The sequence below is a fragment of the Urtica dioica genome, chromosome 5 (genome assembly GCF_054948205.1).
Source record: "Urtica dioica subsp. dioica isolate 48M chromosome 5, U.dioica_male_clone48M_v1_H2, whole genome shotgun sequence".
Lineage (NCBI taxonomy): Eukaryota > Viridiplantae > Streptophyta > Magnoliopsida > Rosales > Urticaceae > Urtica > Urtica dioica.
Genome location: NC_142760.1, coordinates 38,303,645 through 38,318,184, shown reverse-complemented (window position 1 = coordinate 38,318,184; position 14,540 = coordinate 38,303,645). Strand labels below are relative to the sequence as shown.

At 38.8% G+C, this 14,540-nt stretch overlaps 1 protein-coding gene across 1 annotated transcript; it reads left to right on the top strand.

The window, feature by feature from the left end:
* The first annotated feature begins 9,296 nt into the window (after positions 1-9,296).
* PETC (photosynthetic electron transfer C) lies at positions 9,297-11,814 on the top strand. The gene is made up of 5 exons (XM_089615686.1): positions 9,297-9,477; positions 9,566-9,822; positions 10,697-10,814; positions 10,927-11,109; positions 11,514-11,814. Exons 1-5 carry the CDS (start codon positions 9,442-9,444, stop codon positions 11,613-11,615), a joined length of 696 nt encoding a protein of 231 aa, XP_089471812.1. The 5' UTR covers positions 9,297-9,441; the 3' UTR covers positions 11,616-11,814.
* The last annotated feature ends 2,726 nt before the right edge of the window (positions 11,815-14,540 follow it).

The window sequence follows — 14,540 nt, the reverse complement described above, 5'->3', positions numbered from 1 at the left end:
TTTTTTCCTTTCTTTCAAAGTACATAATGTTAATAAGGTTACAACTTTTGTTGGATATTGAAAGCACAATAAGACTAATACATGATTTGAATCGTAAACAAAAAAGAAAATTAAACAAAAAGGCGAATCACACGAAAGCTTGAGTAGTTAATTGAAAGAAACCCTAATGCTGCAAAATAGTATGATAAGGTAAAAATTCACAAGTTAAGGCCCGGTGCTTGGCCATGGGTTATGAGGATGATGAAAAGAGAGCTCATGACGGTACGTGGGACACGTGTGAGCTCTGTCTAGCTAGTCGAGAACACAAATGGCGTGAAAAGCATGAGAGCACGGAAGTGTAACGATCTCCGAGCCGACCTCCGAGACTCATTTCACGTAAATCACACGGTCAAACTCCTCCATTGACCCATCCAGGGACGAAGCCACTTCAGGCCCACAAGGCGCTTAAGCCCTCCTCAATTTTTTTTTTTTTTTACACTTTTTTTTTATCAAAATTTTATTTTTTTTTTCTTATTTTTACCTTAAAAATTTACAAATTAGCCACTTGATTTTTTTTTTCATTTTAGCTCCCTTAAGTTTGGAGTCTAGCTGCGTCCTCCTCAAATCTCGACCTCTCCAAATCTTTCAACACCGCCGAACGCCAAATAAATTGATCATCATGGAGGACGTAATAGTGAACGCCGTCCTCTCCGACGGAATCAGCATCGGAAATTATTGTGGTTAGTAATAATGGAGCCACCGGCAACAACTTACCACCTTTAGCCAGCGATTTAGTCGCCACTGCAACTTACATAGAATCTCAACCAAGATCTTGAGAATCCGAGTCACCATTAGAATCAGAGAAGCTAGGAAGAAGTGTTAACCAAGTTGCTCAATCATACCTAGAGAAGGGTTTATATTTTTATCATTATGCGTTTCGTTATTTTTTATATTTTAATTCTTATATATTTTTATAAAAGCTGAAGGTCCAGATCTACTGTATAACCTGTCTTGATAGCTATTGTTAAGACCAACTGAAAGAACAACAATCAACCGGTAATAAAAGCAAGTAAATGACACCAAGAGTGGTAACCTAGTTCGGCCTCAACTGCCTACTATGGGGGGATTTGTATCACAGTAAAAAGAGTAACTCCACTAGACAATAGAATGAGTAAACACTGGAATACAATGGATGATCATCGTCCACTATTCCTACTCCAAACTATCCTATGGTGTTACTAACCTAGGCTCCTCTTATATTTGAGCTCCCCTCACTTTTCACTCTTACACTCTCCCAGTGTATCAATGTATATCCATAACAACAACAACTGTAAAAATGTTGGCTTTGTCTCCCCCGAAAAGAAACAAAACCTATAGAACAAAACGCACACACTTTTCTCTTGAAGAGATGATTTCGGCATGTAAAGTGTGCTGTCCTACCTATGGTAAGACATTCTCTTTTATAAGAGACAGTAAACGAGATTGTCCCATGATCAGACACCAGGACAGATGACACACATCAGGACGAGCACAGACAAAAAGCTGTCAGGGAGGCCACGTCGTATCCTGGCATAAAGTGACGAAAGATGTTCTGTGCGACGCAAGAAACAACACTAAGAACAATAAAGTTGCCTGAACCAAAACACCAATGTAGCAACAAAAGCTATATATTCATTGTTTTCAATGATATATTTTATAGGAAAATATAGGAAAGTAGTCGTTGAATGTATCTAGTTAATGTCTGATTAATTTTGTAATCGAGTTATTAACAAAAAATAAACGAGCTAATGAGGACTACATTACCCTTGTGGCTACTGGCCTAAGTTTTTAAAGTAAATGAATAAACAAGAAACTCAACGAATCAGAAAAAGGAAACATAATCAGTCAAATAACCAATAATAAAAAAAATAATTCATACATCTACATTTTTAGCAATTAGATGTTATCTCTTAATACTCTCTTGCTCTTTTTCTTTCAATAGTCTTCTTCAAACAGATTCCACTCTATCTCTGCCCATTTTTATATGTTTCTAAAGGTTTATAGTGGTTAATGTTTGTAAATAATGAACATTGCGTAGACTGGTTTGGTTTATATTCTGTGTGTAATTTTATTCAGTGCAAATAGTCCGTAAGTTTGTCGCATTTTGCCACCTAAACTATTTTTAATTTAATGATACTTTATTAAACTGCTAAAAAAGTCCATATATAGCTAACATTTGGGACCAAGTTTCATTTACGTGACATTAGGGACCAAGTTTCATTAATAGTCCTATTTGCGTAAAATATTATTTTGTCTCACGTTAAAAAAAAAACTTATTAACACACCCCTCTATTTATTTTAGTTATTAATATTCAATTAAAAATTTACTTTTTTTTACCCCACTTAATTTTTAAAATTTATTTTTGACCACTCTAAGTTTATTTTCCTGCTCCTCCGTTCAAGTTCTTTCGGCGCGATTCTCCCGTTTCTGCCTCCGCTATCGGTGTTTGTGATGTTGCTCTGCATTGGAGCACCGCTAGCGCATCGACTCGATTCTTTCTCTGTCCGGAAGAACTGTCTGTTGTGTTTATAATATTCGAGTTCCACTTGTCTGTGTTCGTAGCCGGTTACTCTCTCACCGGGTGAAATTTTTCGCAAGATTGTATGCATGTTTGTTGTATAATAATAGTATAAATTACATTTTCACAATGTAAATGCAGATTTTGTAAAAGTTTTAGTAAAAACGAGGATGGCGGTCCGCGTGTTGCCACTAGAACAAAAAACATTATCCGATGCGACGATTGTGGCACCAAATACCTCATATGTCGCATCTAATAGTTTATTAGAAAGTCCGTCGCTAAAGGCATTAGGTGCGACATATATCACATTAAACTACAAATTACAATCAAATTAAACAACCAATTCAACTCAACATATATCCAATAAACTAATTAGCCGTCGAAAAATAGTAAATTAACTTAACTAATTAAATCACATAAACATTTAAATTTCAATTCAAATAATTACGATAATATAAAACTAAACTAAATTAACGGACTCTAGTGACCGAGCTGCGGAGATCGAGCAGAGTGAGAAAACTAGTGCATAAGTTCTCTCCGACTCTCAACTACATCCTCATGACAGACATGGGAGAGCCGGAATGCTACGAAGAGGCGATACAAGTCGATGCCTCGACCGAGTGGGAGCTCGCCATGAAGGATGAGATGGATTCACTGATCACGAATCATACTTGGGAGCTGACAGAGTTACCAGCTGGGAAGAAAGCACTACACAACAAGTGGGTGTAACAGACAAGTCTAGAAGATCAAAAAAGTCAGACACGTGCCGAAGCTTATGAGGAACCAAATCTCGATGGGTCAGCTCGATGATGAAGGCTAAACCACGGCGTTGGGAACAACTCGTGGAAGGTGTCAAAGGGAGCTATGGTGGTAGCTCGCGGACAGAAGACAGGCACGCTCTATATGACGTCGAGCTGCAGAGACATGGTGGCCGTAGTCGACAAAACCAAGAAGACCGAGTTGTGGCATAACAGGCTCGGACACATGAGCGAGAAACGGATGAAGATGTTGGCGAAAGACGGAAAGATCCCTGAGATGAAGATGGTGGAACATCACACATGCGAGAACTGCATTCTTGGGAAGCAGAAGCGAGTCAGCTTCACGAATGCGAGCAGAGAGCTGAAGGCGGAGAAGCTCGAGCTGGTACATATCGACGTATGGGGACCGGCTCCTGTCCCATCACTCGGGGGATCTCGCTACTATGTGACGTTCATCGACGACTGTACAAGTAAGGTATGGGTTCATTTTTTGAAAAATAAATCTGATGTGTTCGTTACCTTCAAGACGTGGAAGGCAATGGTCGAGCTGGAAACGAGCTCGAAAGTGAAGTGCTTGAAGTTAGACAACGGAGGAGAGTACGTCGACTCCGACTTCAAGAAGTATTGTGCTGATAATGGGATCAAGATGATGAGAACGATCCCAGGAACTCCCCAATAGAATGGCATAGCAGAGAGGATGAACCGAGAGCTGAATGAGCGTGCTCGGAGTATGCGGATTCACTCCGGGTTGCCCAAGACGTTTTGGGCCGATGCAATCAACACAGTAGCCTTCTTGATCAACTGAGGACCGAGCGTTCCTTTGGGTTTCAGAATTCCATACGAGGCGTGGAATGGGAAGAAGGTAAACCTTTCTTATTTGAAAGTGTTTGGTTGCTTGTCTTATGTTCATATTGATGATGCTGCTAGAAATAAACTTGATCCGAAATCTAAGAAGTATTATTTCATTGGTTATGGTAACACTGAGCTCGGCTATTGTTTCTGGGATGCCGATGCAACTAAGATTGTTCGGAGCAGGAATGTCGTCTTCAACGAGCAGACGATGTATAAGGACGAGCTGAAAGGGAGCTCAACGAGCAAAGCTCATGAGGGTGAGAAGTCGACGATCGATCTGAGAGACTTCTCGACGATCGAGCTGAGTGAAGACGCTTCAACGATCGAGGAGAGATTAGTCCGAACTGAACGTGGTCGTGAAAGTGAAGACGAGGCTGATGAGGACACTGAACTCGAGGTGAATCAACGGACTCTAGTGACCGAGCTGCGGAGATCGAGCAGAGTGAGAAAACTAGTGCATAAGTTCTCTCCGACTCTCAACTACATCCTCATGACAGACATGGGAGAGCCGGAATGCTATGAAGAGGCGATGCAGGTCGATGCCTCGACCGAGTGGGAGCTCGCCATGAAGGATGAGATGGATTCGCTGATCACGAATCATACTTGGGAGCTGACAGAGTTACCAGCTGGGAAGAAAGCACTGCACAACAAGTGGGTGTACCAGATAAAGGAGGAGAGCAATGGAAGCCAACGGTTCAAGGCGAGGCTGGTGGTGAAAGGTTTCCAGCAGAAGGAGGGAATCGATTTCACATAAATCTTCTCTCCGGTCGTCAAGCTTGTGGCGATCAAAACTGTGTTTGGGTTGGTTGCCAAGGAGAATCTGCATCTGCAACAGATAGATGTGAAGACGACATTTCTGTTAGGAATATTGCCCACTTGAAGATAATGAATAAATGATTGCTAAATTCGATAATAAGATTACTTTATTAGCATTATATGATTAGTGGGTTGAGTTCTAAACAATTAGAATCAATAGCAACTATCTTCCATAGCCTCCGTATCTAACTGAGTCACGTGCTGGGCACCTGAGTTCGGGCGGTGTGCTAAAACATGGTCGATGACTGATATACGCCTGGAAAACTATATCTAAAGTCATATATGTGGAACACATGGGTGAAGGCTGATCACTATGTGGGAGCATTCTACACTTGTGGTAAGTGTACGACCTGGACAGGTCTTGGTGTAGATGTATCGTTTAAGGACCGTTACGACACACTAACCGAGGTCACTATGATGGTCACAGTGAGACTTGATCTAAATCCTGAAGTGATCATGGACACTGGGTTATGTTACTGAGCTCTTTGACTCATTCGCTAAAAGGCTATTCATGCTAATCACAGCTTATGTCTTGGGAGTTTTCTCAGAGCATGATTCGAGTGGGAAGTGATTTACAGATACGGAATCCAGCCTTCCTGAAAGAAGGTTAATGTTCACTCACCTAAGGGTTGATTCCAGAACCGATAGATTGCTAGCACTTTCGAAGTAAGTAACGTTCGAAAGAATCTTTCGCTGGGGAAGCAACAATGCTTAGGGCTGATATGTATCAAGAGAAGTATAACGGATAAATTGACTTCTCTTGACACAGGTTGAACCTGGAGGATCTTGATCACGAACTGACTATATCAGTGGACACTCGTCACGATGAGTAAATATAATTCTAGTATAAAGGAGAGTTCAGTCTTGGTTTACAAGGTGGACTATTTGACCAAGATTAGACGAATCAATGGACAAAAGAGAAATGACTATTTCGTCTTTTTCATCGGATTTGTTAAGCTCCTATTACTAGGTCCATAGTCCCCGATTCGGCTCTGATAAAGGCGGATAAGAATTTTCGTATAATAATGTTTATCATTATTAATCTCACTTGCTGTAATTGTGATTGACAGCATTAATTCTGGAAAACGGGTATTCGCAGAATTAAATAAATATTTATGGTAGAATTGTTTATTTATTGTTTGATCAAGTAAATAAACAATTATTAATTATTTGTTTATTGTTGGACCAAGTAAATAAATAATTAATTGGGTTTTAAGCAATTGAGCCTTGCACACATGAAAAGTCGAATTTGGGAATTTTGGCACTAGGGTTTGCGCAAATCCCCTTGGCCGTGTGCCTAAAATTCGAATTTCATAATATTGGTATTTACCAATATTTTCTCTTTAGTTGTTTAAATAAAGGAGAGAGAAAAATATAAGATATTGTCCTATATTTTCTCCTTATTTAAAGGAAAGTATTTAGGAGAATATTTAGGAGAATATTTAGGAGAATAATATATTCTCCTTTATTATCTCACTAAATAAATTATTCTCTATTTAAATAAAAGAATAATATCCCATAGATATTGATCTGATGGATGAGAGAAAAAGTAGGATTCACTTGTTGAGATCCTAGGGCCTAGATTAAATCCTCTAGTGTGAACACAATAAAAGGAAATAAAATATTCTGGAAGATTCCATGAATATCTCATTTTTACTACTATAAATAGGGGTTCATGAGAAGGCAAAAATTAAGGATTTTGACCTAATAATTTCGTGCATTCTAGCCTCCTTGGCCGTGCGAAATTCTCTCTCTCTTCCCCTCGGAAAATTCGTTTCCATTCTTAGTAAAATAAGAGCAAGATCTCGAAACACCTAGTTTCGTGATCTAGTGAGATAAGGACTGTGCCCACTCATCTTTCTTATTCGCCTCGGAGATTACGTTTTGGAAGACTAAGGTGTCATCCTCGAGTCCTTCATCATGACGACTCAAGACGAAGACGGATTGTGAAAGCTTTCAGTTCGTGAGCCAAAAACTGTAAGTATTCGTTTTTCGCTCTAATCGGTTGCTTGATAGATATGCTCTCGTGAATTAAATTAATTAAACATAACTAGATCTTGTTAATTATAACCATAATTTAATTAGCTTATGATCAGCGTAATTAATTATTTTTCCGCATTAATATGGTTATATGGTGGAATCATCTCAATCGAGTCGCATCAGAGCGATCGTTCGTGTCCGATGCGCGCCCGATCCACCGACAAGTGGTATCAGAGCGATTGTTCGTGTCTGATACCCACTTGATTCCCCAACAATTTCTTCACGGTGATCTCGATGAAGAGATCTATATGAGGCAGCCCGAAGGCTTCGAGGTGAAATGAAGTGAACAGCTCGTGTGCAAGCTCCAGAAGAGTCTCTACGGGCTGAAGCAAGCCCTACGGCAGTGGTACAAGAAGTTTGATAACTTCATGAAGCGAGCTGAGTTCGACAGGTGTGAGGCCGACCACTGCTGCTACTTCAAGAGACTTGAAGACTCCTATGTGATTCTTCTGCTCTACGTCGACGACATGATGATCGTAGGTGTCAACCTACACGAGATCGACGAGCTGAAGAAGAGATTGTCCGAAGAGTTCGCGATGAAGGATCTAGGAGCCGCGAAGTAGATTCTCGAGATGAGGATCAAGAGGACGAGAGAGAGCATCGAGCTCTCACAGGAGGAGTACGTGAAGAAGGTGCTCCAACTCTTCAACATGGAGGACGCGAGGTCGGTCAGCATGCCGCTGGCCAGCCACTTCAAATTGTCCAAGCAACATTCGCCAGTGACAGAGGACGAGCTGGCGTACATGGACAAGATCCTCTATGCTTCGGCCATCAGAAGCTTGATGCACGCAATGGTGTGCACGAGGCCGGACATTGCTCATGCAGTGGGAGTTGTGAGCAGGTTTATGAGTAATCTGGGGGGAGAGCACTTGGAGGCTGTGAAGTGGATCCTCCGATACTTGAAGGGCAGCTTGAGTTCAACGTTGGTATTCAGGAAGTCCGAGCTGGGACTTAAAGGTTACGTCGACGCTAACAATGGGGGCGACATCGACAGCAGCAAGAGCACGTCCGGGTACGTCTACACATTTGGAGGGACGGCTATTTGCTGGGTGTCAAGATTGCAGAAGATTGTCGCCTTATCGAGCTGCGAGGCGGAGTATGTGGCCATCACCGAGGCCACGAAGGAGATGATATGGCTGCAGTTTCTGCGCGGGTTGGATCAAGACCATGACGGGAGTGTGCTGTACAGTGACAGCCAGAGCGCCATTCAGTTGGCGAAGATCCCAGTGTATCATGCGAGGACGAAGCATATACAGCTGAGATACCACTTCATCAAGTCGGCGTTGGAAGATGATGTATTGGTGCTTGAGAAGATCGCAGGGAGTCAGAATCCCGCCGACATGTTTACAAAGTCTGTGCTGTATGACAAACTGAGGTTGTGCTCGACCTCAGTTGGACTCCTCGTCTGATGAGTTGAGTCGCCGCTGCAGGATGGAGACGCGTGATGAGATTAGTCTCCAAGTGGGAGATTGTTAGTGGTGGAGCCTAATTTGAGGAATGGGAAAAAGTCTCACATCGTTTAGGGAGAGTAACTTTAAACAATTCCTTAGTATATATAAATGGTGCTATGTGTTGTATTCTTATCATCCCAAAACACAAGAAACACTTGTACTTGTAAACATCTCCCCAATTGGGTTTATACTTTTGTAGCAGCAAAGTGGATGTAGCTTTCTCATTGAAAGTGAACCACTATAAATCTTTTGTGTCTTTTCTTTGCTATTTATTTATTTTCGTTTTCTGTTTGTGAGAGGGGTTTCGATGAAGAAATCCCAACAAATTATGTATTCAATCCTTATTAATATCATCAATAATACAGTTTTCGTTTAAAAAAAAACGAAAAACGAGATCAGACCCGCCAAAACCAAGGACTCGCACCTGGTGTGCCCACCTTAGCCCGAAACCGAGCGTTAGCATAAATGTCATATTGAAAAATATTAACAAATTTTTTTTTTTATAAAAAATTGGAAATTCATTATCATTTCAATATTAATACTATATTATTATAATTATTATGAAAATTATTTCTAGAATAAAACCCCTTTGACAATTTTGTACTTTTAATGGACATCAATCTAACCTCTAAATTTTATTGTTCTCAAGTTAGATAAAAAAAAAATTATAAATCATTTAAAAGGAAAAAAAATTCCCACTCACTTTACAAATTTACAAGTATATAGATTAGGATTATATATATATAATTATTTTCCCCCTTTCATACAATATAGTATACACAATCATAAGCAGCTAAAAAAAAAAAAAAAAATCCTAAAACCTGTGGCCCAGTGTAGCTCTCCATCTTCCACCAAACACTTATCTTTTTGCCTTATCCTCTCTCTCTCTCCACACTCTCTTACTCCTCTCTCGTCTCACCACCCAAACCCAATACACCAAAAACTCCAATCTGCCATTGTCAAGTTGATTTGTCTCACCTAAAAAAAATGGCTACCTCAACTCTCTCCCCAGCAACCTCTCAGGTAGACTAGACATACATCATATCAGAAATCAAATAATTACCAACACATGTATTAATATTTTTATTTTTTATTTTTTATTTTTTGGCAGTTGGGTTGTAGCAAGAATGGGATGTTTAGCTCAAACGCAAGCCACCATGGCCTGTTTGTGGCGGGAAAGGCGAAGATGGTGAAGCTTGGCGGGAAAGGCAAGGGAATGGTGGTGACGTGTCAGGCGACGAGCATTCCGGCGGACAAAGTGCCGGACATGGGAAAGAGGGAGCTCCTGAACTTGCTGCTCTTGGGTGCCATCTCTCTCCCTTCCGCCGCAATGCTCGTCCCTTACGCCACCTTCTTCGTTCCTCCCGGGTAATTACATTTCATTTTTCATTAATTCCTTATTACTATTCTGTATTAGTATTAGTATTACTATTGAATTTTGGATAACACTATATATATATCTGCCCCTGCTGGGATTTTATAATTCGGTTAATGATGCCAACACATTTTTTTATGCGATTGATTGTTTTAGTTGCATATGTGTGTGCCTTTTGCTTCATTGATTTCAATACCAATTTTTTTATTTTTTTATTGAATGTTACTATTGTTAATATTATTAGTATTTAGTATTGAATTTTGGATGTCATATATGAGGTGATGATACTATTCTATATCTGCCAGTGCTGGGATTTTATGATGATGCATATATATATATATATATATATATATATATATATATATATATATATATATATATATACATATATATGCATTTGCTTTATTGATTTTTATACCCATTTTTTATTATTATTATTGAATATTAGAAAGGAATTTCTACTAATTTATACCCTTTTGATTACACGGAGGAGCTTTATTTTTGTATGGAAAATGAAAAAAATTAATTAAAAAATAGCAGATAAAAAAATTGATATTTGAGGTCGATGATTAACATCAAAATATTTCTTATTTTAAATTTTTATTTTTATCTTTCGTTAATAGGTTTGTGCTTGTAATAATACCGTAGATTATGCACATTTTATTAGATTTTGAATATCAAATTTATTATTTTTCTATTAGATTTACTAAAGTTCCTTGTAGCATGAAAATTATAAAATATGATGTTAGCATAATGAATCATAAGTTAGTATTAGTGTACTTCTGCTCAATGGTTGTCCTTTTTTTTATTCATACTCTAGACTAGACCTAGGAATTAATTAAATTTATGAAAAAAAACAAAAATCAGATCAGGAGGCGATGGCGGAGGAACCGTGGCAAAGGACGCTTTGGGAAACGACGTCTTGGCCGCCGAATGGCTCAAGACCCACGGTCCCGGTGACCGGACACTCACTCAGGGCTTGAAGGTTCACACAATTTATAATTAGTCTCATTTCATCTTTATGATTTTAACTTTTGTTGAGGGTGTGACAAAATAAAAAAAAATTACAAAAATTAAAAAAAATTAAAAAATTGCAGGGCGACCCGACGTACTTGGTGGTGGAAAACGACAAGACACTCGCGACGTATGGTATCAACGCTGTTTGCACTCATCTCGGGTGTGTCGTTCCGTGGAACAAAGCGGAGAATAAATTCCTTTGCCCGTGCCACGGCTCTCAGTACAACTTCCAAGGCAAAGTTGTTCGTGGCCCGGCTCCTCTGGTAAAGTTGTCCCGTCTTGAATTCATAATTTTGAATTTGTTACAATCTAACCCGAATTTCCGACATCCATCAACCTTAAGTTTTTTTTTTTGGCTTTTCTTTTCGAAATCCGATTTATTTGTTTAGTTACTTATACGCAAGGACTAAACAAATTATTTGCGCGACCCACATTTTTTTTCCCCAACTGTTTATATGTATTAAACAAATATAATTAAACTGATTAAGTACCGCCTCCAATTTAGTTTGTCTTCAATGTTGAAGCTTAACAAATTTCCTTGTAATTTGTGCTTAAGTGTCTAATATAATCATTTGTATAAATCTATACAAATGAATTTTTCTGCTTTTGTCTCTATTATTAACAATAGTTAGTAATTTTCGCTTTTTTTTTTCTTTCCGAATATCAGTCTCTGGCGCTGGCACATGCTGACATCGACGATGGGAAGGTAGTTTTCGTGCCGTGGGTTGAGACTGACTTCAGAACTGGTGAGAATCCTTGGTGGGCTTAGACACGGGTTTAATTCATTAATTTCTCCTATTGTAAACACCTTCTTTTTTGGAATTCCGTATTGTCATTGTGTATTGTTAATCGCCTTGGATTCAGAAGTAAATTTGTGAAGAAAAAAATATATATATCTTCAGAAAAACCGGATTGTTCTTGCTACATAATAAGTTTGATAAAATATATAGCCGGTTTTTTTTTTTTTTAAATGGCACATTGTCCGGTCTCTAGAGCCAGATAATTTTATTGTTTATAGCCTTGACAGAATTTGTAGGTATTGAGTATCCAAATAAGGAAAAAGTTGTTCCTACAGGATAATAATCCTACTACAACAAGCTTGTATATTTTCAGGCATTTAGCAACAGGAAATAAATAAAAACTGGTTTTATGTTGGGTTAAATATTGAGTACAAATAGAGCTTTAAAGAAAGACCATGTACTCTTCAACAGTCGTGTCCACGAAAAAAATTTAATTAATTGCTCGAGAAACTCAGGCCAGCCATAGAAATTCGAAGCCGAAACTAAGTCTGTGCCTCGAAGCAAAGCCTGTTGAAAAGTACATAAGAGTATCAAGGTGTTTGTGACTTTTTGCATAATAGAAATCAACAAGACAAGCCTGAACTTAATACAAACAATAATTAAACATAAACACGCGGGAATGCGCTTTTAATCGATAGTTACTAATGCAACGTTTCATTGAATTACATGGTGTATCTATAAAATGTATCATTGTCTGTCAAAGAACCATATGAAAGACAAAAAAGACTTACCGGGCTGTAAGGTTATTGGCTACTCCTTTATTGTGAAATGAGCCAGAAATATAAATTAGGAATTAATATGTAAAAAGTAAAAAACAATGTTCAAGACTTGTAAATTTTGGAGGTAAAAAAGAAAAAGAAAAAAAGAAGTTAAAAACTAGAAAAAGTGATAAACGGTGGTTGTCCATAATTTTAGAGGCGGTAGGCATCTATACTCCAATTTTTAATGTAATTTATATGTAAACATTAAAGGGGTGTAACAGCCTATCATTTTAAAAATAGGAACAATCGATCAATGCCATTTTACGATAAACAATAACTAAAACAACAAACGACACCAAACGCGAATAACAAAAAAGTGCAAGATAGAATCAAGCCCGGCCCAAGCATTAGGCAAGTTAGTTAGGCAAAGGTCTAGGGCCTCATAATTTTGTGGAAAAATAAAGGCCCATTTCAGATATAAAGATACAATATATGTAGAATTATATTAACTTCTTTTTTTTTTATCTTTTTTTTTTTGGAAATTATGTAGAATTATAACAAGGGGGATTTCCTTATCTAAGACTAAATTAAGGGAGATTTCCAATTTCCTATTTTTTTCAAATATTTACCAAACTAAGAGTAGTCAAAAAAACCATACCCTAAGTCAAATGAGAGATAATAAACTTTTACCTATTATACCCTTAGCAACCTATCTCTTTTCTTTTTGTTTACCCCGTTCACTCAGCCTATCTCACCCAATTTTTTTCTCAGCTCACATCTCAGTCTAGCAAAGCTTCCCTTCTCTCTCGGAATCACGTCTCGGTGGTGGATCTCTTTCTCTCGCAGTCCAGCCCAGCTTCCCTTCTCGCTCCGAGTGTTCGATTTTTCTGTCAGTCCACGTAATCATCTCTCTTCCTCTCGGAATCATCGCTGTTGTGGATCTCTCTCTCTCTCTCTCACTCTAGGTTCCCTTCTCGATCGGAGTCATCGCTGCCATAACAGGTCCGTCGTCGTATCCTCTGAATCTGCAAACCTCTGTTCCCCTAGGTCGAGGATCTGCAAACTTCGAGTCGTGGCGTATAATTGATCAGGTCCGTCGAGGGCGCAGTTCAGTGATCAGGTCTGTAGCAGATTTATGGTGAACGACACGTATAATTGATTTTGTGTGTTTCTTTATTAGTGACATGTTAGGTAATTAGTGACATGTGTACGATTTAGTGTGTCGGGGTAGGTGATTAGTGAAATCATAGTATATTAGTGACATGTACATGTAGTTACTTGTTTTTAGTTTATTGACATGTTTCTTGATTAGTGACATTGTCATGTACCAGTAGTTAAATGTTTTAGGTTTAGTGACATGTTTATTGATTAGTGACATAAGTACATATTAATAACATGTACAAGAGGGAATAATTTGAAGATGTAATGACATGTAAGTTTATTAGTGACATGTACAAGAAACTATTTGAAGATGCAGTGACATTGTTATTTGATTAGTGATATATACTTGAGTCAATGATTTGAAGACTTAGGGACATGCTACCTAATTAGTGAAATCTGCATGTATTCGTTTAGTGACATGTCGTGTTTCAGATTTTTGATGTGCAGTTATGAAATGAGATATTTTTACGTTCGTCAAGCATAGCGGTGTATGGCTCAGAGATGACTATTACCAAGCCGGTGTTACACATGCATTGCTCATACCGCCGACGATAAACTACGAAGATTTTATGAAATTATTGTTTATGGGTTCAGAGGGGAAGTTGAATCCAGAAACATATAGGTTGAATGTTAAATACGAAACTGAAGGAGCGGTAAAACCTGTAACGATTGACTCTGACATGAGTTTGGCTTGTTATTTGCACATTCGGAAACAGAAATCGGATACAAGGAAATTCTCCCTGGTTTTGGATATTTTACCTTTGGGCGAAGAAAATGACACTGCGCGTGTGGGTTCAACTCCGAACACAGTCGAGAGTGGTTGTGCAACAGCTGAACCTGCAGAACTCCCAACTCCACAAGACAGAGGAGCAGAAGTCCCACCTCCACAAGAACGAGTTGCAGTCGAACCACCTCGAGAAGACCAACTCCTAGAAGACTCCACTCCAGCCTTACATGAGATGGGTAATGAGCGCGGCAGCGATGAAGGTGATGAATCGGGTGAGAGCATTTATTCTGGTGAATCTGGTGCGT